The sequence below is a fragment of the Bombus flavifrons genome, chromosome 16 (genome assembly GCF_040668555.2).
Source record: "Bombus flavifrons isolate JBK064 chromosome 16, iyBomFlav1_principal, whole genome shotgun sequence".
Classification (NCBI taxonomy): Eukaryota; Metazoa; Arthropoda; class Insecta; order Hymenoptera; family Apidae; genus Bombus; species Bombus flavifrons.
Window position 1 is genome coordinate 2,402,666 of NC_138457.1, and position 21,927 is coordinate 2,424,592.

The following is a 21,927-nucleotide window of genomic DNA, read 5'->3' on the forward strand; positions in this document are numbered from 1 at the left end:
AATAAAATTAAAGTAATTTCACAAAATCGGCATTGAATTTCCAAAGTAAATTGCGTTAATAAAAAAGGTTTCTTGCTGCTTAATATGATACAGGATCATTTAACCAAATCATGAAAATAAAATTTGACTTAAATTAAGCAATGACAACATTCTTCATCTTATTTATCATATGATTTATTAAATATCGCATTACAATGGCTGTTTAATTAAAGATATAAGAAAAATTTCTGTTATAAAAATAAATCTTTCTTACCTTTAATAAAATATTATCTATGCAATTGTGAGAAAAGATATGTAGGACAAAAAACCTGTTGTACAATAAATTATACAATCAACAATCTCTATTTTAAAATAGGCATGATCAGTCGCTAGAATTACATTATCTATATAACTGATAACTGTGTACATCGAGTTTTTCTTTTTTAATAATAATTTTGCTGAGTAAGAAGTCATGTAAACTTTTCAAGACTTTAGTAGTTATTAGGATTTTTGGTGTTTCTTCTTCGTTCTTCATATAATTGTTGCTTAGGTTCTAAAATATGATAAACTAACAATATTTCATACAAGGAAAGAAAAGCTGAGCAACAATGGTGATCATCGTAACCGGCAGCTTGGCGTATAATACCAACAAATTTCTGTAAATTACAAGGTTCAATATTATTTTTTACTGGTATGAGTGAACTATAACTTTTTAATAAAAACTTATATTTCTTCTTCAATAGGCTTTTATCTACATTCCACTAAATCGAAACGTTTATTAATTACAATTATAGTTATACTAGGAAGTTATTTATATAAATGAGTAGATATTTACCTCTAAATTAGATGCACAGATTTATTGTAAACTTAAGGGAAAGTCATAAATTGTGAGCAAGTTAAAAATGTCCAAGTTAAAAATTCATCATCTTTTATTTTGTTATCTATTTCGCCTTACTTCCAATTATTTGACCATTTCAATGAAGATTACGTAATACCTATCAAATAAACAGATATTGTGCAAATTATGAAAATTGTAAACTTTTATACAGGGATGATATATATTTTCAAAAAATTATAATTTTTTATATGAATTCTTTTTCACCTGTTTTCAATGATCTATACGTCTTTGCATAATTATTCTTTTTAATTTCTTGCAATAATCACATTTTTTGTATTTTGTTAATAAAATACATTTGCTATGATGCCAGCGGTTCAATATGTTCTCACACAAATCATTTTGTCGAAGTAAATTTGAATCTATTGAACCCAGTCCTTCGCAAATATGCATTTTCTCAAACTTTGTCATTGCATCTACTAACATTCTTGTATTAATAATTTTTAAATTAAACTGCGGTATATTTTCATTATTAATTTCTTTTTCGCGTATGAAGTAACGCGCGGTGCCATCAGAACAATTCAGAATTATGTATTTTTCTAGCACTTGAACGTCAACATTATTTTTTATTTCTGTAATCGTATGTGTAAATAATAAATATCTTGTAAATCTTTTAACTTTCTCAGAAACACCCCAACCTTTTGGTACTTTCGTTTTAGTATTATCGATAGCTAAAAGAAGGATTCATATAGCATTCATCTTGTAAATATACCTTTTAAAATTTAAATTTGAGTCAGTACAAAGAAAAGAAGCAAAAAAGCTTACCAACTTCACTAGAATATTCTATAGAAACATTCGAAGAATCAGTTAAAGCATTTGTGTTTGCAATAGAAGATCTATTGTGACAATTGGCAGATAACAAGAGGGAATCTGGAAATAAAAAACAACGATGATAGAATATAGCTCTGTTATGCATTTTTTCTACTTTTATGTTGTGGTAACTGTAAACGACATAGCCTATTTGATATGATTAAATCTTATAGTTACAATTTATGATATGTAAAAGAATATACAAGAGTTTAAGTAAAATATAAAATTACATTTTAACATTGTTCTTGTAGTATAAATAATTTTGCAAAATATGTATCAAATACATCAATTACATTTTAACATTGTTCTTGTAGTATAAATAATTTTGCAAAATATGTATCAAATACATCTCTTAATCCCTCTTAACCCCAACCTCTATCTTACCTGTGCAAGCATTATCAACCGTTTTTGAAAAATTATTTAATGCATAATTATGTTCTATGAAATGTCCATCATTAGAATTTATAATTAGGATTAAGCTGTCCTTATCGTGTGTGAATTCATCATTCACATATTTTTCATCAACTGTAAAAACAAATGAGGACTTAATATCAATAAATATTAGTTATCATAGCCATTATCATGTTTCATAATTTAATGTATTATTTAAATGAGTTATTATTAACAAATTGTTGTTATTACCTAACATTTCTGAATCATCCTTGCTACTGATTTCCATTAAATCAGTATCGCTAATACTAACTACAATTTCATTACTAACTGTAAAAAATATATACACATAAAATATTATAAAATAATATAAGATATTAATATAAATTACTCCCACAATTATTTACCTTTAGGATATAGTTCTTCTTCAAGAGCATTTATACTTGAACTTGAAGGTAATTTATGTTCTTTTTCTTCAATAATTGAAGATGCATTTAAATTACTGAAAATTGTTGGAACCGCACCCTTCCGTAAATAAGGTCGGCGCATTATCTTTAATATCAATTATACGATATAATATTTTAACTGTCGCTCAGTAATTAAATAAAAATATTTCTATATATACATTCAACATTTCGTATTTATTACAATAACAATATAAACTATACACAAAGTAATACCAATTACCTCAGAAATGATGTTCCCACAATAATCTCTTTGAACGAACTGTTTTATTATATATTCATCTTTAAAATGTTTTTCACATATCAGTTGCCATTGTTTTAGTTCTGTTACTCCAGGAATGGCCTTCTCCCATTTCTTTCTTAATTCCAGATTTTTGGGTGTTTTAAATAACGAATACTTATTGCGGCAGTTAGAGCCACTTTTGCAATCCGGCACAGCGCACACGGGAGGCATTTTTATCATAATTTTTTTTCATAATCGCAAATCACAATCGTATGTATACATACTTTTCTCTCTATTTCTACTCGCCTCTCTTTTCTCTTCCTACTTCTTGCATGACTCTGATGATTGATAAGTGATGAGCGACTGCGAATGCGCACGCTTGGTTCTTTTTTTGCGCTTCTAGCTTTTTTTGCATTCACAGCTGATTGAACGAGGATCGAAGTAGAATGATTGAGGCAGTGAGGCACGTGACTAAAGTAGAAAATTTGAGAATGACAGACCGACTAGATGTGTGTAAAAGTTACACAGGTGGTTGTTAAACTAATAACACCGCTATGCGGCCAGTACGAGAATTTTAGTCTTAAAATGAGAACATCCTCTACCACACGAAACACGTACGAAGCTATATGTATATCATGTGTATAAGTAGAAAGGAAATGAAATGCTCACCATAGAGATACAATAAAGATAGTCATATGTTACCATGTATCTAAGTAGATGCGATATGAGAATAGGAAGATACATAGAGATATATATATATACTATCGCCCACTTATATATTTGTATTGTATGAATCATGTCATGTGTTATTAGTTATTAGACAAAGACACAAAGAGTCTCTATGCAGCGTTCTCTTTCTATTTCTATATCATTTTCTCGCTCACGCATTCTATCTCTATACAGCTCGCACTCATGTCCACGATATAAACAGATCTCGACATTCGCTAGGGAAAACTGTTCGAAAATTGTGTGTTGAAAAATCAACATGGAAGACAACAATCTTCGTTCTTGCGAGACAGACAGAGAGAAGTAGAGTGTCTATTTGAGACATTCATAGCATGCGCATGCGCTTCTTGTCTTCCATATTGTTTTTTCACGACTCAATTTTCGGACATTTTTTATGCTTTCGGTATATGAGTATCAAGACCGTGGCCTGTTGTACATTTATATATGTATATGTATGTCTATGGTTATTGGCTACAGATTAAAATTAAAAGGCTTGCCTTTTTAAAACAAAAGTCTATGATAAGAAGACTGCTTCCAAATTTCATTTTGATTCACTGAATCAAATTTCTCTTTTATTATTTTCCCTGTACTCATATTTGTTTTGATATGAATGAATAAATATGCAAACTTGTGTAATATAAAACTGTAAAAATACATTAAGTGAAATATATTTATATCAAAACCGTGAACAGATGTACGTTAACACATAAACGTGTTTACTGGTGTTCTGTTTAAAAATTCCGATTGTATTGACGCTCGTGAATACATTGAATAGATAAGATAGACAGAATAACACGTAAGTAACATTAATTTCTTCTTTTTACATAAATAATATTTTTCATTTTTCGGAATATTTGTTCTTTTGAATATTTAAAAAACAAATTATGTTATGCAATATTGTCTGAGAATGGTAATGCGTAACAGGGATTAGACATTGTCCAGAAAGAATTGTTGGAATGTGAGGTTAGAATTCGTAGTTCGGAGAGCAACTGCGTAAAATTTGGTCTGTTCTCACACTCTGTAGCCCAACAAGAATGCATTAATTTGTAAATGTTCGAAGGAACATTGTCTGGTTGCCCTAAACGACCGTTCTCGTGAACAATATAACGAAATAGGCGATCATCTTGTACATTTGCATAAGGAAACGCACCTAATGTACTAATTTCCCAAAGTACCACTCCATAAGACCATACATCACTTTTTGAAGAGAAAGCTAAGTTATGCAAAGCTTCTGGAGACATCCATCTAATTGGAAGATGACGTATTTTTTTTTCAATATTTTTTATCACGTATGCACTATTGCGAGAAAGCCCAAAGTCAGAAATCTATATATTGTTATTAACTGTTGTTAAAATTATATGCATATCAAGGAAATTAAGAATATTATAAAATTTAGATTAAATACCTTGGCAGTGAAATCTGCGCTAAGAAGAATATTTCTTGCTGCAAGATCTCTATGAGTAATTCCTTTAGCTTCCAAGTGCTCCATGCCCATAGCAATTTCTGTGGCAAATTTTAGAAATTGGTGTCCTTTTATTCTACCAATCCAATTTTCTGTTCTATATTCTGTTTCTTCTTTACAATTGTTGATAATATTCATATATTGCCTAGATTTGTAACTATTCATTGTGTTCTGTATCGTAGAACACATAGAATACAAAGCTGAAAATTAAGATTATATCAAGCATTTTAAGGTCTCAAAGCTATAATAAGCCAATAAACTACTTACTTTCTGAAACATCAATTTCTTCTCTACAATTATTGGTAATATTTGTATATTGTCCAGGTTTGTAATTATTTGTTTCATTCTCTATAGCAGAATACATAGTATTATACAAAACTGAGAATTAAGATAATTATTATATATTAAGCTTATTAATTGTAAGTGAAGTTATAATAAGCTAATAATGAAGTTTTTCTCACTTTGTTGCTTTCTTTGATCATGCAAGTAAGTTAATAGATCTCCACCTTGCATATATTCAAGCAGGATACATGTTGGTTGTGTAGGTTTAATACAGTAACCTATGAGGCTTACTAAATGAGGATGATTTCCAGCCATTTTCATTATTTCAATTTCTTTTATAAATTCCTGCTGGGTTTCAGAATTATTGGATATATCTATTTGTTGAGACATTTTTACAGCAACTGAAGTATTGTTTTTATCATCTAACTGACCAAGATATACTTTTCCAAACTGTCCAGTACCCAGCTCACGTATTAATTTTACACTTTTGAATGCCACTTTCAAATTATCTGTCCCTTCCATATATTCTTCCTATGAAAATTATTTTAGCTAATAACAGAAGAGTTGCATGTTGTGCACATAAAATTATCTTCCTACCTCTGATTCATATTTAATATACAAAATGTTGAACTTGTGTAGTATTGCTTTTGTCCATTTACATTTACATTCAGAAATTGTGCATATTCCAGACTTATTGCTGTTATGTATCATAAAGAAATTATAGTTACGATACAATAAGAAACTTACAATTCCAAATAGAATACAGCTGGTTAGTATTCCAATTAGTATAAACCACTAAAAAATAATACTTGAAAGATATAAACAAAGAAAAACACAAATTAATGTTTTCTTATACTCCCATTAATGTTCGGGCACTCTTTAAAATAGAGTAACTTTTTTAAAATTGGACCAAATAACTTGAGAATTTTTTACAAAATATAAGGAATAGTTTACTAGTTAATATATAAAAAATTTTTTGGAAAAATTGCAATTAGTTGAAATTGCGAAGAAAAAGGTAAAGGTCACATTTTGTAACTTGTTTATCTAGGACTGTAATGAAAATTTAAATAACACATTTTAAAGGTTTATGTCAGTTATATACATGCTAAGAATAGTACTTCTTCAGACTTTCAGCTTGAAATCTGAAAATCCTTACATCTTTCGATGCCTGTCGCTTGTTCCCGCATCATCCGATCTTTATAGGATCTTCAGAATGCATATAATTGACATAAACCTTCAAAAGGTGTTATTTAAATTTTCATTATGGGCTTAGATAAAAAAGTTATAAAAAGTGATTTTTACCTTTTCCTTCGCGATTCCAACTAATTGCAATTTTTTCGAAATTATATTTATATGTCGGAGATGAAAGGACATCGGAGCCTTCCCTTTGGAACTCCGGGAAAATCCCTTAACACCGTAATCTACATTCTATCATAGGCGTAATTAAACAATTGTCGTCATTCGATCCGATTGTATTTGTTCGAGATTTGTGATAATGAGCTTGGGCTCGAGGCGCCAACCAGTCGCCGAACGTAGCCGCGTTCACGGGGTGAACGCTTTGTCTGGCAGAGGCATGGAGTAATTTTATAGCTCTCCTTAAAAAGGAAATAGTTGTAACACTCGACAGTAAACATTCCAACGGTCTCTGTTCCGTAGCTTGCCACTTGCAGACCCTATTCTTCAAGTAAGATGATTGCCAGATGTCGATGCGTTTCCACAGTACACGTGCAGCTTTCCCTCGAGGGCGGCTAGCATCTTTTTCTAACCACCGATATGGAGATTGGCCAATTAGCAGCAACGCCAATTTCCCTCACCTTCTAAACGAAGGCTATCCTCGACGAATCCGATGATCTCGTGTCCCTAGACACACCCCATTGTAGTTTTCCTCTGTGGCATCATCGGGACAGGAAAGTCATTCTCTCTCGCGATCTCATCGAGTAAAGAATAACGTCTTTACGATTAGTGATTATTTCACATTTTACCAACAAAGAGTCAGACCTAGATTTTGTGAGCACGTTCATCTATCATCCCGTTGTCCGCAGATTCGTTATTGAACCATTGTCATTAGCTCCTCGAGTATCTAATTACCACGGTTACTTGTCAAATTCTGTAATAATCGTATTTGCACTGGTCAATGTCTTCTCTATCGCATAACGACAATGTGTAATCCAAACGAAGATTTGTTTCACGCCCCTAACCCTAATTCTAAATTCCAACCTACTCTGACATATATATCAACTGGTAAACTAATTCTTCTATCTCCTCAAAAATGCTCAAGTCATTTGGTCCAATCTTAAAAAAGTTATTCTCTTTGAATATTAATAGGAGAATATTAATATTGTATATATTACTTTGAGTAGTTCAATTTTGAATAGTGACTCACTATATTGCGATTTGCTGATGATATGAAATGTATAATAATATCTCCCTCTAGTCCAGAGCATCCATGATGATTAACAGCATTAACTGCTATTTTATAACCATCTTTAATTTCTATATACTGATTATTGACTTTTAAATCCCATGAAAATACAGTTTTATCTACAGGTACTTGTACTAGTTTTGTCATATTATAAACAGGCAGTCCTTTCTTTGATATAAAAATTGGTACACCAATGCTACAAAATACATATTTAGACAAATCTAACCATATTAATTATACATCAAGTTTTGTCATATATGTACCTAATTATATAATACTGAGTATTGGATGTATTAGAAGTTGTGCTCCAAGTTACGACAATTTCATTTTCTTTTTGAGAAATGTTTACTTTTGGAATCGGCAGTGTTTTTTTGGCATTAACACAACTGCATAAATGATTTATACATTCAGGAACTGTATAAAGAACCTGTAAAATTTATGTAACCTTCTTGTTAGTTTTGCATAAATAACTTACATCTATTGTATATTCTTGTATGATCTGTAAATAACTTACTTCAGGTGTATTTACTATATATTTTGACCTTGGATTTGCCAGGACTTGCACCTTATAAGAACAATTGAGTTGTATATACAGATCTGCAATATCAAATAAATCGTTGTATTCAGGAAGCACTACATTATGTTTTGTACTGTCTTTCAATATAAAAAAAAGTGATCCTTCTGGACATTCTGTGATACTTGTTCTCTCTCTTATTGGTATGCCTGTGACTATAACACTATCATATAAAAGTATGAAAATTGATATTAAATTAATAACGAAGTAACAAAGTCAATTTTTTATTTTCATTGGTAAATGTTTACCTGTAAGAGGAAGGCTGCCTAGCGCTGTCTGGTGGTAACCAAGATATATTCAATCTTAAATATTTATATGCATTTTGCTTTCCTACATATTTCGGATCTTGTAAAACTGTCACACTCAAGTTCCGCACACTACCAACAAATTCATTCGTATCTCCCGCATAGCTTCCATTACATAAATAAAATGAAACAAGCGTACTATATATTAACAACGATTGAATTCGTACCGACATTTCATTTTCGAATGAATTTGATCACGAGTAATGAAATTATTGCACTATACATAATCGTGGAATCAAATACCGGACAGTATATTATAAAAGTTATCTTCTTTTACAGAATGAACATAGTATTATCATTAAACAGTTTATCTGATAATCTCTCTTGTAGCAAGGAGTACATACAATTTTCAAGTATGCGATATAACGATACGCCTCGTGATAAATAAAAAGATATGGTGATACGTGCGTATTAAAAGTTTGGGTGATTTAAAGTGTATATATTTTAAAATAGTACCGAAATTTCTAAAAGTGCATCAAGTATATCAAGACAAAAAATAAAAGATTGTAGACAACGCCGATAATTGGTACATAATCTTTATTTTTATTTTCTTTTTCATTTATTGCCTGGTATATAATTGTTCAGAATAATTTAAAAAACCAACGGATGTATGTATGTATTGGAATGATGTTTATTATCTGTAACAAATTCAATAAATCGACAAGAAAGTTGGATAAGTGATAAACGAAAAGTAACAATTATAAATCCATGATCTATAGATATTTATTAGAAAACGGATTAATTTTTTATTTGAACATTGCAGAAAATAAGGAGAAATGGCCTCGGCTGCTACATCACCGACGGAAGACGATGAATTAACATTACCGCGTGCATCGATCAACAAGATAATCAAAGAAATTTTACCACATGTACGCGTAGCAAACGAATCCCGGGAATTGATATTAAATTGTTGCACAGAATTTATTCATTTAGTTTCTTCCGAGGCGAATGAAATTTGTAATCAACAACAGAAGAAAACCATTAACGCTGAACATATTCTTCAAGCACTTGAAAAACTTGGATTTGGAGATTATAGCGTAGAAGCTGAGGCGGTTCTACGAGATTGCAAAGCTGTCGCTGCTAAACGAAGACGTCAGAGCACTAGATTAGAAAATTTGGGAATTCCGGAAGAAGAACTCCTTAGACAACAACAAGAATTATTTGCAAAAGCAAGAGAAGAACAAGCGGTTGCTGAACAACAACAGTGGCAACAATTACAAGCAGTTGCAAAAATGGCCTCGATACTACAGTCTGATAGTGAACAAGAAGATTACTCGTAAGCGAAGCTTACTTTATTCGATTTGTCAATGTATTTCGTCGAGATCGATTGGAAACGAATAAGAAGCGATTTCTAAGTAGTGTAGCAAATTTGGGATAATTACAATAATGTATATTGCTCTAATCTTTCTTTGATTTATTCAACTTTTACATATTATTATCTATATATAACTTGGGAAAGTTAGGAAATCATTGCTTTCCTACTTCTGCGATTGTGTTATAAATAAATAAAAAAAATGACGCCCTTTTTATATAAAAAATGGGTCAATTGAGTTGAACAATCCTCATTTCGATTTTTCGTTTCATATAGTTCTGCGCACATTGCTTCATGCACAACTCATTCGCCGCATATGTACCGTACTTGAAGATTATGGCATTAATCTCCCATATTCGGAGGAAAGGTGACTTTTTTTAATTGCTTCCATCACTCTTGAAACATAGTGGTACCTAAGTAATTTAATTATAAAATGATTATTATAAAATGTAATGAGAATGAAGTACTTTTATTTCTTATATTTACCAATCTTTTTCTGTTAAGGTAGATGGTGTCATTGGATTCCTGGTGACACCATGTATCTTTGTTTTTAGTTTTTCTATTAGCTTTTTCTCGTTCTGGTGTATTGTAACTTCTAAGATTAAAAAGTAAAAATTTAATTAACACAAACTTTAGAATGGTTGCAATTATTGAGTGATGTCAAACACTGTACCTTCGTTTACAATACGAGGTATAAAAAATAAATTTAAACCTGCCTCCATAGAATGATTACTCATATCCAAACCACTATGGATTTGTAATCTAGAACTGGAGAATAATTTGCCATAAAATTCCTGCAAGTGCATAAATAATTAGACTGTATTGTAACATTTCCAAGTTATCAGTAATTTGTTATGCTTTTAACACAATATATATGTATATACATGTATATTACTTTCACATTTTCCATACTGTGAGGCGTGAGATCTTGTAATTCAGCTTTATTGTGTAAGAATACAATATGAGGATAGTATTCAACATAATCTTGATCCATATTACTAGTCGAGGATGGTTTTAACATTTCTGCAGTTTGTAAAAACCTAAAAATTGTATTATAATTTGCAATGATTTGTGGTACAATAAAAATATTACTATACTTACCTAACTAAATTTGGATCAACAAACCAATCTTGTACAAATATGATAATGTGACAAACTGAAAAGAGAAATGCTGCAAATTGTAAAGATTGCAGCTCTAAATTAGTTTCTGTATTTATAAAATCTGTCGTAGACTTTTTTTGATCATAACATGTAGAGTAATCTATAGTAGATCCTGAGAGTATGGGTTGTGTATCCAGATATATTACTCGATTTTTTGTTACAAAAAAGTCAATACCAACAGTGCAATTTGCACCACTTTCGTGATGCATTGTATCTTGAGTTGGAAATATGCCAGACCTACATTAATAAAATGCACATTATAACAGCAAAAAAAAAAGGAAAAAAGAGAAGCAAATGTTTTTAATAAAATTTCATAATTGTACAGTTAAAGCTTCTAAATAATACTAACGCAATATTAGATGTTAAAAAGGACATTATAGTTGATTTTCCAACACCTTGAGCCCCTAAACATCCTACAACTAAAAAATCTTGTTGATCATATAGGAATTCAAGAGGGCTCTCACAAAGTTGCATATTTTCATCCATAAATTTTACGCAACTTGTCATTTCAGGACATGTAGACAATACAGTACGAATTGCTAAAGAAAACATATCTATTAAGTTTATTATTGTATTAAGAATCCAGATTTAAAGTTTAGAAGAGAGTAAAGAACATACGATCCTGTATCTTTGATGAAACGTTGGAAGATGTATCACCCTGTTTCCTGCAATTTAATAAAATATCTAATAACGATTAAAAATTTAAACATAGCTTTACATACATTTTTAAACAAGGAACTATCCGTACTTGTTACCACCATTGCGTTGATTTGGTGATACAGCTCTGTTCTCGCCTTCTCTCGTTTTCAATATGAATGTTGGACGGTCTATAACTTTAATTGTGCCTCTGCTATCACCATCCTTAGTTTCTAAATCTTTTGTTGCAATTGGTAGCATTTTTTGTATATTCATTGTTTCCAAATACTATTTTATTATCACACCATTAAAATTAAAAACTGTATTTATAAAGTACATGCCTCTCCATCAATTATTTATGAAAAATTCCTTTCAAATTAAATTTACATGTTCTCAGTGTGAATAAAATTGATATAGGTTATACAGTTTTTTAACATGCAGATTTAAAATAATAAATATATAGCTAAATATAATTATAAACAAATGAAACTCATTTGCTGTCTTGTTAATATTTGTTATAATACTTTTCCATATAACAATGTGAGTCGTCACCTATCTGTTAGAATGTGCACGCATTACCGTTGCTTTATTTTCGCAAACATGACAGTTCTTATCTCTAGAAATTAACATTTTGATTTTTATTCATTTTACATAAATAGAAAACTAAAATCTTTTATAGCTCCAAATAAAAATGAAAGATGACATTAATTGTACTCAAAATTCATTAAAACAGTTTTATATGTCAGAAATCTTTAAATCCTGAATGTTTGAATGGGTTTAAAATAAGAGTATTTGAAAGGATATTTTGTTTATCACATAACAATTTTTATGTGATAAACATAAAATAAATAATATGATAAGACATAGTGATGATTTAAAACATTCCGTTCTAAAAACATCGACAGATTTTCTTCATCTAGTAAATATTACTAAACAAAATTTTAAGACTAGGCAATAAAATATACGTACATATGCAGTGGTATTGCCTGACATTGCGAGTAATACAATCTTGTCGTACTCTGCGAGACGTTATAAAAGTACTTACTTAGTTGTGTGCAATTTCAGATAGGCACGAGTAAATGTATTTAAATGTTTACAAGTGTATTGGGAGTACTCGTGTGGATGATGCGAACAAAAGTAATAAGAGATCGGACGTGATGAAAATTTGATTTTTAATTCTTCTAACTGAAGATAAATGAAAGATATTTGTTTAGAACGTGGCGGATATTTTTTTACTATGGCTAATAGTCTAGCAAAAGTCTTCGCCATCGAAGATTTTAATCCCGAAAAATGTAGGTAAACATGTACAATCAAACTTTGGATTTGAAAAATATATGTAAAACATGGCACAACATTTGTCTTTTTCACAGTTGTGAAAGAACTTAGCGCTCAATGTGTTGGAGCAGATGAATTAAGGCAACAAAGAGCTAAAATTCAAGATTTAGCAAATAATACTTCTGCACAATTAAAGCGTAATGTTTATCAGAATTATATGCAGTTTATAGAAACTGCTAAAGAAATTTCACATTTGGAGAGTGAAATGTATCAGTTGTCTCAACTACTCAGTGAACAACGTTCGTTATTAAGTACATTAGGATCCACTAGGACTACTGGCGTTACTTTTGAAGATTTATCTGAATCCCAGTTAGAAGATGTTAACGATTCCACTGCCAAAGAAGAAGAACATAAACAAAAATTGGTACAATTACTTGAAAATGTAGAAGGTGCTATGGTAAGTTATGGAAATATCATTTGTAAATTTACAGGCCTATAATAATAAGGATTTCTTGGTTTGATTTAATAGAGTTTAGCAGAAACACCTGGGCGCACATGTTTACATGAAGGTTCTCTACTGGAATTAGATCCATTGGAAGGAACACCACTAAAAAGAGTTCATGCATATTTATTTAATGATATTTTAATGATTGCTTCTTGGTTAGCAAATGGTAATAGAAGAGGACCACCAAAATATAAGATGCAAGCTGTTTATAATCTTGAAAGTTTGGCAATTGTTAATGTTAGGGACCTTGGAACGGTCAAATTGGCATTCAAACTTTTGGCATTTTCTGATACAAGAGTATTCCAGTGTGCAACTGCAACAAGTAAAGTTAGTGTATTAGAGAGAAAATATTTATAAAAATCATGAGAGCAAACTTTGAATTGGCGTTTATTTTATAGAAAGAGTGGTTAGATAAATGCGAACAAGCAAAGAGAATGAAGTTGATTGAAGATAATCCAAATGAAGCATCTGAAAATGATAAACGATCAAAAGAGGAAAAGACGGTACCTTCTAGATCTATGTCACTCGATTCTAATACCCTCGGTATGTACAATAATTTGGTGAAGTTTGTATAATTAAATTAGATGAAACTAGATTAAATTGGATTAAATTTTTCAGTTGTTCTTTTATAGGTGTAGATGATGAAGATACAGAATATCATGAACCTCCACCAGAATGGATGCTAGAAGTGGCAGAAGATTTGGATTCTTGTATAGCGCAACGTCACTTTGAGGAAGCTTATAGTCTTTTGGAGAAAGCGAAAGACTATTTAAAAGACGCACAAATGACACCACTTTTGTTTGAAATTCAATCAAAAGTAAATGATAGAGGGAGATCATTGGTTGATGTTTTAACAAAAGAACTTGAATTAAGTGCGGAAGCGAAATCATTACAAGGTGGAGGTTTGAGAAGTGCGCGGCGCGTGGTCAAATTATTGATACAATTAAGCAGAAGTGCTCAGGCCTGCCAGTTATATCTGCGGCTATGTAGTGCTGTGCTAAAGGCACGTTTAAAACGAGTTAAAAGCGAAGGAGCTGCCGCACCCTATGTAAAGCAGCTTAGCGCAATTGCTTTTAGTAATATCGTTGAGATTACGAAAGAATTCTTAAAAATTTTTCCCCAATCGACAAATTGTACATCTGGTAAGTTGAAAATATTATGAATGGATAATATTATATGTGGATAATATATAAATCAAATTGTCATTTCTTCTAATTTCTCCCATTTTGTGTGTGTAATTTAGGTCTGGTTGTTTGGTGTAGTCAAGAAGTAAAATACTTAACAACACATTTAACTAAACAGCTTTTTATTCCACAAGTGTCTTTAAACACGTTAGTAGAATGTATAGTTTGTGTTCGAAGTCACTGCGATCAGGTATGGCATTCCTCAGCGTTGATACTATCTTTATATATACTATTATAATATTACAGAATATAATTTTATGCTATATGTACGATTTACAGTTAACGCAATTAGGGATGGATTTTCGTTATCAATTAGATGGTCAGCTCAGAACCCCATTAGCAAAAGCTATACAAGATACTGGCGAGAAGTATGTTGAGATTGTAAAAAAGCATATAGCCGAAGACATGTGGCGGCCGACTAATTTAGAAACTTGCAAAAATGTTCAAAAATTGCTATCAGAATTTGATGGCCTTGGAATAACCGTTCCACAATCTTATTTAAAAAATGACTATTGGATAGAATTGACTAATAATACTTTAACTTTTTCAAGAATTTATGTAAGTTTATTAGAAGATTGCCTCAGTGTTGCTACACCAGAATTAATGGCTATAATAGACACGGTTTTAATATCCGTGATGCGAACTCAAGTACAACACATAATAGTGTCGCTTACGAACCCTAAATTAAAACAGGAGGTAATCGATCTTCTTCTTTCTTTTATTTATATATATATCGTTTGTTTTTCACGATATCTAACATTTGAATGTTCTTTCAATGTATCTTTAGAAACAATTGGTGCATAATAATGCGTCGTATATTCGAGATGTCGTAATCATGCGAGGACTAGAATTATACAAATCGACGACAAATCAAATTTTTAAGAAATTGTTGGCTCTAAAGGAACAAATCGTATTCGATACATCATCTCCGATTAAACCAAAATCTATTCCTAAAACTGCAATACCTAAATATTCTGCCACAGAATATATTTAATTATGAAGCAAAATATAAGTGTATACATAGAAGTGTAGGAAATAATTTACAAAGAAAATAATAGACAGTGTATGTGCTCTCTGTATTATATTGTACATATAAGTTAATTTGAATTTTTTGGTAAATACACATATTGAATTTCAATATTTTTTCTTGTTTCTATCGCAGGTACATAAAATAATACTCATACATAAAATAAGTGAAATTATGTGAGTTATAATCAGGAAAATGCAAATAGTTCTGCAATAAAATGTTGATTTCCTGTCACATAATTGATATAAAATATTTACAGGTCAGAAATTAAACGAATATTAAATATATTATACAGTTCCATTTGGATTTTTATCTGTATTTTTATCTACATTCTCTGGCTCCTTGACAGTCATTTCCAGTTTTCTTTTCTTAGCTCGAATGTCTGCTAATGTTTGCTCTATACTTCTTTGATCTTTCTTATTTTCACTAGGAACTGAAATAAACATTCAAATTAATGAGAAAACATGTTTGAGTAGATGTACAATGAATGTCTACCTACCACAGCCATAACTACTATTAGCTTCTGTTTTTCTAGCTGCTTCTAATGCAGCTTCCTTTCCAATTAAATGTTGATACTTATCCTTGTAATAACTATTTGGTACAAAATCGTCTTTTCGTTTTCTAGGTTTAGCAGCAGCTTCTTGCTCTTCTTTGGCTCGTCTTTCTCTCTCCTCCGCTAATCTCTTTGCTATTTCTTCATTCCATTCTTCTCCTCTACGTAATGCATTTAACTGATCTTCAGATGGTGCGTATTCCCTCTTAAAAATAACAATATGACGATCAATGCCTTCTTCACCAAATGAATATGCCCATATGTTGGCCACTTCAGCAACGTCATGTCTAGAATATGATAAAAGGTATTAAGATATTATTTTATTAATAATTTGAATAATTATCTTTCTTTTATATACATTATACTCCTATAGATTTGATCCATTGGGGGAAATTTGTATTCCTTTGCATCGTCATCTTGAAGAAATTTATTAATTTTCCCTTCTACCTGAACCAACATAAAAGAAACGATACTGCATGCGTAATAACCTTATATAATAAAACAATCAGGATATTGATGGAAAATTATACCTTCTCACGAAAAAGCTTTAATCTTTCAGCTTCTGCTTTTTGACGCTTCTGATACTCCTCTTTTTGCTCTACATAGTAAAAGTTGTTTTATAAATATAGAGTTAATTGTTTGGACACTTATAACATAGGTTAACTTTTAACTAACTTTTCATCAACGCTTTTTGTTTATCACTAATCGAAGGAGGTTTATCCATTGAGTTTAAGATAGATCCCAGCAAATCCATGATCTTATTTACAATAAACTCGACAAGCTTGCACGTACGAGAGAAGAGAATTTCGGGATGTGTATATTCTTTGTTATCGTGCGTAACTTTGTCAAATGCACAACGACGCAACGATACATCGCAAATCCATGATATTTCAACCAATGACAATTGATTTCATAGAAATATGCTGATTTATTGGCCTGATGTTAAGAAAGAATAAATACAAGATAGCTGCGAATCATTTAATGAATCTTTTATTAAATACAAATAATCCAAAAAAATCTATTAAATACAAGGTGGCCCAGCTAAATCGGATCACCTAAATATCTGCCTTATCTAATGTTATACAAAAAAAACTTCTCAACACAAAGTTACACTATCTCTAGGGCTATATTATTGCAACGGTAGAGATCATTTTTCTTCGTGCCTATTTCTTTTTTTTCTTTTACAAGATTTCAATATTTTTTTAAATAGAATTACTTACTTATTTTTCGATCTACTTGTAGAGCGTGAAAAAAGAAATTCAGCGATCTTAATAACTATATCGGTCACATTAATTAATCTCGAGATATTTGCACGTGAAATGTATATATGTAATATCAGAGATGAGTAACTTACCGAGATGAATAGCGGGAAGTCAGTGGTACTACCAAAAAGTAAAATTTCTGACTGAAAGATGGCACTATCGTGTTTAAAATAGGGCACTTTACGCTAATTGCATATAATTAATTAATTACGATAAAAATCGGAATAGCATTAGAGATGGTTCCTAAGAGTTATGGCTTTAATTTAATTCCTAAATAGTTCAAGAATTCATCTTATAGACCGAGAAATTTCATTTTTTAATTTTCCCATAAGGAGATTAATTCTACTGTTTCACCGCTAGGTGGCTATAATGTTTCGTTGTCTGTGCATTGGACGATTTTTAAAACTTGCTTATAATTAAAAAACGGGAAAAATATTTTTATAAAACAAATCTTAATTAATTTCTTGCGTTTTCATTTAAACCTTCGAAAGTTAAAAGATTCTGCCTGGAAGTTGAGGAATTTGAATTATTTCTTTTTGCCATCTGTCGATTGAATACGATTAAATATTACATATATATACTTATACACTTCAGATCAAATATCTCAAAATTAAGCGAGGGGAACGGTGTGATTATTAAGATCGTTAAATTTATTTTTTCATGATGTACAAGAATATTAAAAAATAACTATATGATTTCATTTGAAGAAATGACGATGACCTTGAAAAAAGAATTGCAATGAAAAACCATTTACACCTTTGCAATAATATGACCCCTGAAATAATGTAGCTTTATTGTGAAAAGTTTCTTATATAACAATATACAATTTAGGATTTCCTATATTTAGGTTGCGTGCAGCTGTAGCAAAGATTGTAATTAGTAACAATATGTATGTATTTGCAATGTGCAATAAGATGTGGCCATCATAAAATTACTAGAGATGTATATGTACATATTTGATTAACGTATTTTGTAAAGAAATTTCGATTTTTTTACAGTTCCCTCAAACAGGTGTAAAATTACATCTGAATAAATTTAGTTAATTGAAGAAGTAAGATTATATTAACGTAACGCTTTAATATCACTAGATATTACTAGATATTACAATGAGTTAACCGCTTGCATAAAGTCACTGATCCTTCACATGTCTGTTTTGGGTTAAGATTCTCTCTCTATTTAGTATAATGGCTCCTAAACCGAAGCGCGCGGACAAGTTAGGTATATTAAAAAATTATTAATAACACGTAAAATTTTAGTTGAAAAATTTGAAAAATGTTTTTCAAACCTGTAAAGCATGACTAATATGAATTTATAAAATTAGTGATATAAGAAGTTTAATTCAACAGACGTTCAGTTTTAACCTTAACCATGTGGTTTGTTGCCCGTTTTATCTCTGTTAAAAAAACTATCTTAAGAACTTGGTGTTACAACTATTTTGCTAATATAAAATGTAGATAGTATGTATAATATTTTGATCATTTATTTTGTTTTTTTCAGCGAGTAAACCGGCTGAGAATAAGATAGAAAAGAAAATTGATAATGGGTAGAAGTCAATTAATGCAGCATCTACATTTAAGTCACAAAGCCAACTGTGATAACATCTACCACTGCAAAGAAAGCAGCAGCTGCTAAATCAACAAGTGCTATGAACTTTGCCTGCAGTGAAACCTATACTTGCAAAATCTAAGAAAATGTTCAATCTGTGAAAATATACAGAAAGATGGAAAATCAGCTGTGCCACTTCAGAAGGCATTTAAAGTCTAGAAAAAGGTCAATATACATAATTTTCACAAAAAAATTTTGGTTCGCACATATAATATGATTTATCTGAATCTGCATTTATTTACAGATATTGAAAGGTGTTCATGGATCAAGAGCAAGGAAAGTAAGGGCATCTGTATATTTCTATTGGCCAAAAACATTTAAGCCACCAAGAAACTCCAAATATGCAAGAAAATCTGTCTCAAATAGAAACCAGTAAGCGTTAAATACTGGTGTTATTTTTATGTATCTACTTATTTATATAAATTTAATTTTTCATATTCTATAATATACATTAGTCATATAAAATCAATTCTAGATAAAAAATATCTAAAATGATTATATTTATTTCAGTTTGGATGCATTTAATATCATAAAATTTCCACTGATCACTGAAGCTGCCATGAAAAAGATTGAAGACAACAACACATAAGTTTTTATTGCACATACTCCTGCGAATAAATATCATATCAAAGCTTCCATTAAAAAACTGTACTACGTTAATGTGGTTAAAGTTAATATTTTAACCTTTTCGCTGCAGAGTGCTCGAAAACGAATTGCACTCTGGGCAGCTGGTGTGACAGTGGGAGATCAGTCGCGCTAATGGCATGATGCGCGAGTCGTTCTGAACATGAAGCGCGGAGCCGATTTTGCTGGGCTTTTCTTTGAGGCAAACGATAATATTAATAATAATAATAATTTTAATAATTTTCAATAATCTTTCCTCGTATGATATAATTCAAAACAGGGTTCAATGCATAATCCAACGTTACAGTCTTTACATTGGAATCGTGTTTCGGCTCGCATTTTGTGTTTGCTGCAAACCACACATTTCCGCCGACCGTTCTGTCGCGTTCCTGTTGGATTGGTGTATTTTGATGGAAAGTGTCTTGAAACCAGTCGTAAGAGGTTATCTTTGGATGCAGTTTGGCCTCCAGACTTATTGCTACATGTATTTTCATTTGGATATTTTAGTAGAATTTCTTGAATCAGGCATAAATAAAACTTCGCAAATGTTATATTCTTTTTGGACGTAATTTTGTAGAGTATGTAAGTATTGTAAATCGAAAGGTCAAGCATGTGGAAAAAGAATTTCTTATACCATTTCAGAGTTTTCTCAACGATATTAATGGAATTTAGAATCATATCAGTTTTATCAACTGCTCCCATAATGCGATTATAGTCTACTATGACACTTGGTTTCAGTATTGGTGCTCCTGTTTTAACATCACTTTTCTTTGTTCCTACATACTCAGCAGAATGACAGCTTGATAACACTAGCACTTCTCTTTTGTCCATCCATTTTAGTGCTAACAGCTTATCCGTAGACTGAAACGCAACTTCGCCTTTACATAATTTATTAGGTATATTAGGCATTCCACGTCTGGTTTTCCTTACTGTTCCAAATGCATTTGTCTTATTTTGGTGTAGTAGGGAAAATAAAGCTGGGCTTGAGTACCAGCTATCGGTGATCAAAACATGACCTTTATTCAGATATGGTTCCATCAGCGTCATGACAATATTCTCTGATTTGCCAATTTCTGCTAAATGATTATTGTTAGTTATATTTGTACGTGCTTCACAATAGACAATAAAATCTTCAATATATCCGGTACAACAGTCATAAACAACAAACGACTTAATCTCAAATTTTCTTCGCTTTGAAGGAATAAAATGCTTGGAAAAACATCGCCCTTTGAAAAGCAGCAAACTTTCGTCGATGCATAAATGCTGATATGGGTAAAATGATCGTGAAAAGGAATTTCGCAGTCTATCAATGATGCTCCGTATCTTTATTAGCGCATCTTGATTTGTTGTCTCACTGTTATCGTGAAAGTACAGCATTTGTAAGAGAGATATATATCTGTCTTTTTTCATGATTCTTGGAAAATGTTCTGTTCGTAGCAATTCGTCAGTTGACCAATATTCATCTATTGATAATTTCCTTACTCTTGAGATTAACATCGACAGAGCAAAAAATCGATACATTTCGCTTACTGTTGTATTTTTCCATGCAATCAATCGTGAGCACTTACTGTGTGAAGTTTTCGTGGTATAATAATTGTTAGTTTTTTCCACAATATGTTTAAGCATATTTTCGGAAAAGAAAAGTTGGAAGATTTCCAATATTGACGATTTATCATCAATATTTGCTTTAATTCCTGGTAGATTTTCATCAAAATTAAAAACTTTTGGAATCAAATTTTGTGCATTCCAAAGAAATTGACGTGGATTAATTTCGGAATTAGATTCCGAGCTACTTGACAGTAGGCGTCTTTTGTGATATGTATTTTTATTTTTACCTGTGTATCCAATTTCTCCAAAAATTTCAGAATTGTCAGAATCTGATGACAGTTCCATATCATCGCAGGCCATATTCATCAATTTGTCCATGATGGAGGATATTACAATTTATGGATATTATATTTGGTTTTTGTGAAAAAAAACTCTGAATAAGATACGTATGCTGCCAGTGTGTCGAAAGAAAACGATTGAATGTGCATTATTGGGAAGTTGTTGATAATAAATGAACGCAGCGCCTAAAGGCGCTGTTCGTTCGGAGAAGGCGTCTCTGGCTAAGAACCTATAGGCGCTGTTCGCTCACAGGCAGCGACTATGGCTAAGCGCCTATAGGCGCTATTCACTCAGAGGCAATAACTATGGCTAAACGCCTATAAGCGCTCTTCGCAGGCAAAGGGTTAATTAGGCCAGATGGTAA

General features: G+C 31.2%; 6 protein-coding genes and 1 pseudogene across 13 annotated transcripts; 3 read left to right on the top strand and 4 right to left on the bottom strand.

Moving 5' to 3' along the window:
• Nucleotides 1-3: 3 nt before the first annotated feature.
• LOC138188092 (uncharacterized) lies at nt 4-3,282 on the bottom strand. The gene is made up of 8 exons (XM_069129571.1): nt 2,762-3,282; nt 2,482-2,626; nt 2,327-2,404; nt 2,069-2,209; nt 1,640-1,744; nt 1,082-1,545; nt 815-974; nt 4-635 (listed from the first exon to the last, which is right to left on the bottom strand). The coding sequence occupies exons 1-6, from the start codon at nt 2,999-3,001 to the stop codon at nt 1,088-1,090; spliced, it is 1,167 nt and encodes a 388-aa protein (XP_068985672.1). The 5' UTR covers nt 3,002-3,282; the 3' UTR covers nt 4-635; nt 815-974; nt 1,082-1,087.
• LOC138188078 (receptor-type tyrosine-protein kinase FLT3) lies at nt 3,149-8,747 on the bottom strand. Of its 3 annotated transcripts, XM_069129514.1 has the most exons (10): nt 8,476-8,747; nt 8,168-8,390; nt 7,917-8,080; nt 7,615-7,849; nt 5,829-6,026; nt 5,411-5,762; nt 5,217-5,327; nt 4,893-5,149; nt 4,638-4,812; nt 3,149-3,232 (listed from the first exon to the last, which is right to left on the bottom strand). In XM_069129514.1, the coding sequence occupies exons 1-10, from the start codon at nt 8,703-8,705 to the stop codon at nt 3,177-3,179; spliced, it is 2,001 nt and encodes a 666-aa protein (XP_068985615.1). In that variant the 5' UTR covers nt 8,706-8,747; the 3' UTR covers nt 3,149-3,176. The 3 variants fall into 3 exon arrangements, with proteins under 3 accessions (XP_068985615.1, XP_068985614.1, XP_068985613.1); XM_069129513.1 differs by lacking the exon at nt 3,149-3,232 and having other exon boundaries at nt 4,140-4,812; nt 5,217-5,297; XM_069129512.1 differs by lacking the exon at nt 3,149-3,232 and having other exon boundaries at nt 4,140-4,812.
• On the top strand, nt 3,853-9,888 carry NC2beta (negative cofactor 2beta). Of its 2 annotated transcripts, none has more exons than XM_069129585.1 (2): nt 3,853-4,283; nt 9,296-9,888. In XM_069129585.1, the coding sequence occupies exon 2, from the start codon at nt 9,309-9,311 to the stop codon at nt 9,810-9,812; it is 504 nt and encodes a 167-aa protein (XP_068985686.1). In that variant the 5' UTR covers nt 3,853-4,283; nt 9,296-9,308; the 3' UTR covers nt 9,813-9,888. The 2 variants fall into 2 exon arrangements, with proteins under 2 accessions (XP_068985686.1, XP_068985687.1); XM_069129586.1 differs by lacking the exon at nt 3,853-4,283 and adding an exon at nt 8,891-9,058.
• Nucleotides 9,889-10,120: 232 nt separating this feature from the next.
• LOC138188091 (nonsense-mediated mRNA decay factor SMG9) lies at nt 10,121-12,349 on the bottom strand. Of its 4 annotated transcripts, none has more exons than XM_069129570.1 (10): nt 12,221-12,349; nt 11,754-11,929; nt 11,624-11,670; nt 11,506-11,544; nt 11,355-11,424; nt 10,946-11,242; nt 10,740-10,884; nt 10,518-10,638; nt 10,331-10,439; nt 10,121-10,257 (listed from the first exon to the last, which is right to left on the bottom strand). In XM_069129570.1, exons 1-10 carry the CDS (start codon nt 12,269-12,271, stop codon nt 10,179-10,181), a joined length of 1,134 nt encoding a protein of 377 aa, XP_068985671.1. In that variant the 5' UTR covers nt 12,272-12,349; the 3' UTR covers nt 10,121-10,178. The 4 variants fall into 4 exon arrangements, with proteins under 4 accessions (XP_068985671.1, XP_068985669.1, XP_068985667.1 ...); XM_069129568.1 differs by having other exon boundaries at nt 11,506-11,559; XM_069129566.1 differs by having other exon boundaries at nt 11,355-11,559.
• A 308-nt stretch (nt 12,350-12,657) lies between these two features.
• Nucleotides 12,658-16,065, top strand: Exo84 (exocyst complex component Exo84). Of its 2 annotated transcripts, XR_011175357.1 has the most exons (9): nt 12,658-12,933; nt 13,012-13,373; nt 13,446-13,748; nt 13,820-13,964; nt 14,054-14,563; nt 14,665-14,795; nt 14,885-15,301; nt 15,393-15,668; nt 15,768-16,065. XR_011175357.1 is itself a non-coding variant. In XM_069129516.1 (8 exons), the coding sequence occupies exons 1-8, from the start codon at nt 12,837-12,839 to the stop codon at nt 15,597-15,599; spliced, it is 2,172 nt and encodes a 723-aa protein (XP_068985617.1). In that variant the 5' UTR covers nt 12,658-12,836; the 3' UTR covers nt 15,600-16,065. The 2 variants fall into 2 exon arrangements, 1 of the variants encoding a protein (XP_068985617.1); XM_069129516.1 differs by having other exon boundaries at nt 15,393-16,065.
• LOC138188098 (sperm-associated antigen 7 homolog) lies at nt 15,885-17,253 on the bottom strand. The gene is made up of 5 exons (XM_069129578.1): nt 16,861-17,253; nt 16,716-16,783; nt 16,544-16,632; nt 16,132-16,472; nt 15,885-16,065 (listed from the first exon to the last, which is right to left on the bottom strand). Exons 1-5 carry the CDS (start codon nt 16,937-16,939, stop codon nt 15,920-15,922), a joined length of 723 nt encoding a protein of 240 aa, XP_068985679.1. The 5' UTR covers nt 16,940-17,253; the 3' UTR covers nt 15,885-15,919.
• A 1,653-nt stretch (nt 17,254-18,906) lies between these two features.
• Nucleotides 18,907-20,354, top strand: LOC138188379 (large ribosomal subunit protein uL23-like; annotated as a pseudogene).
• The last annotated feature ends 1,573 nt before the right edge of the window (nt 20,355-21,927 follow it).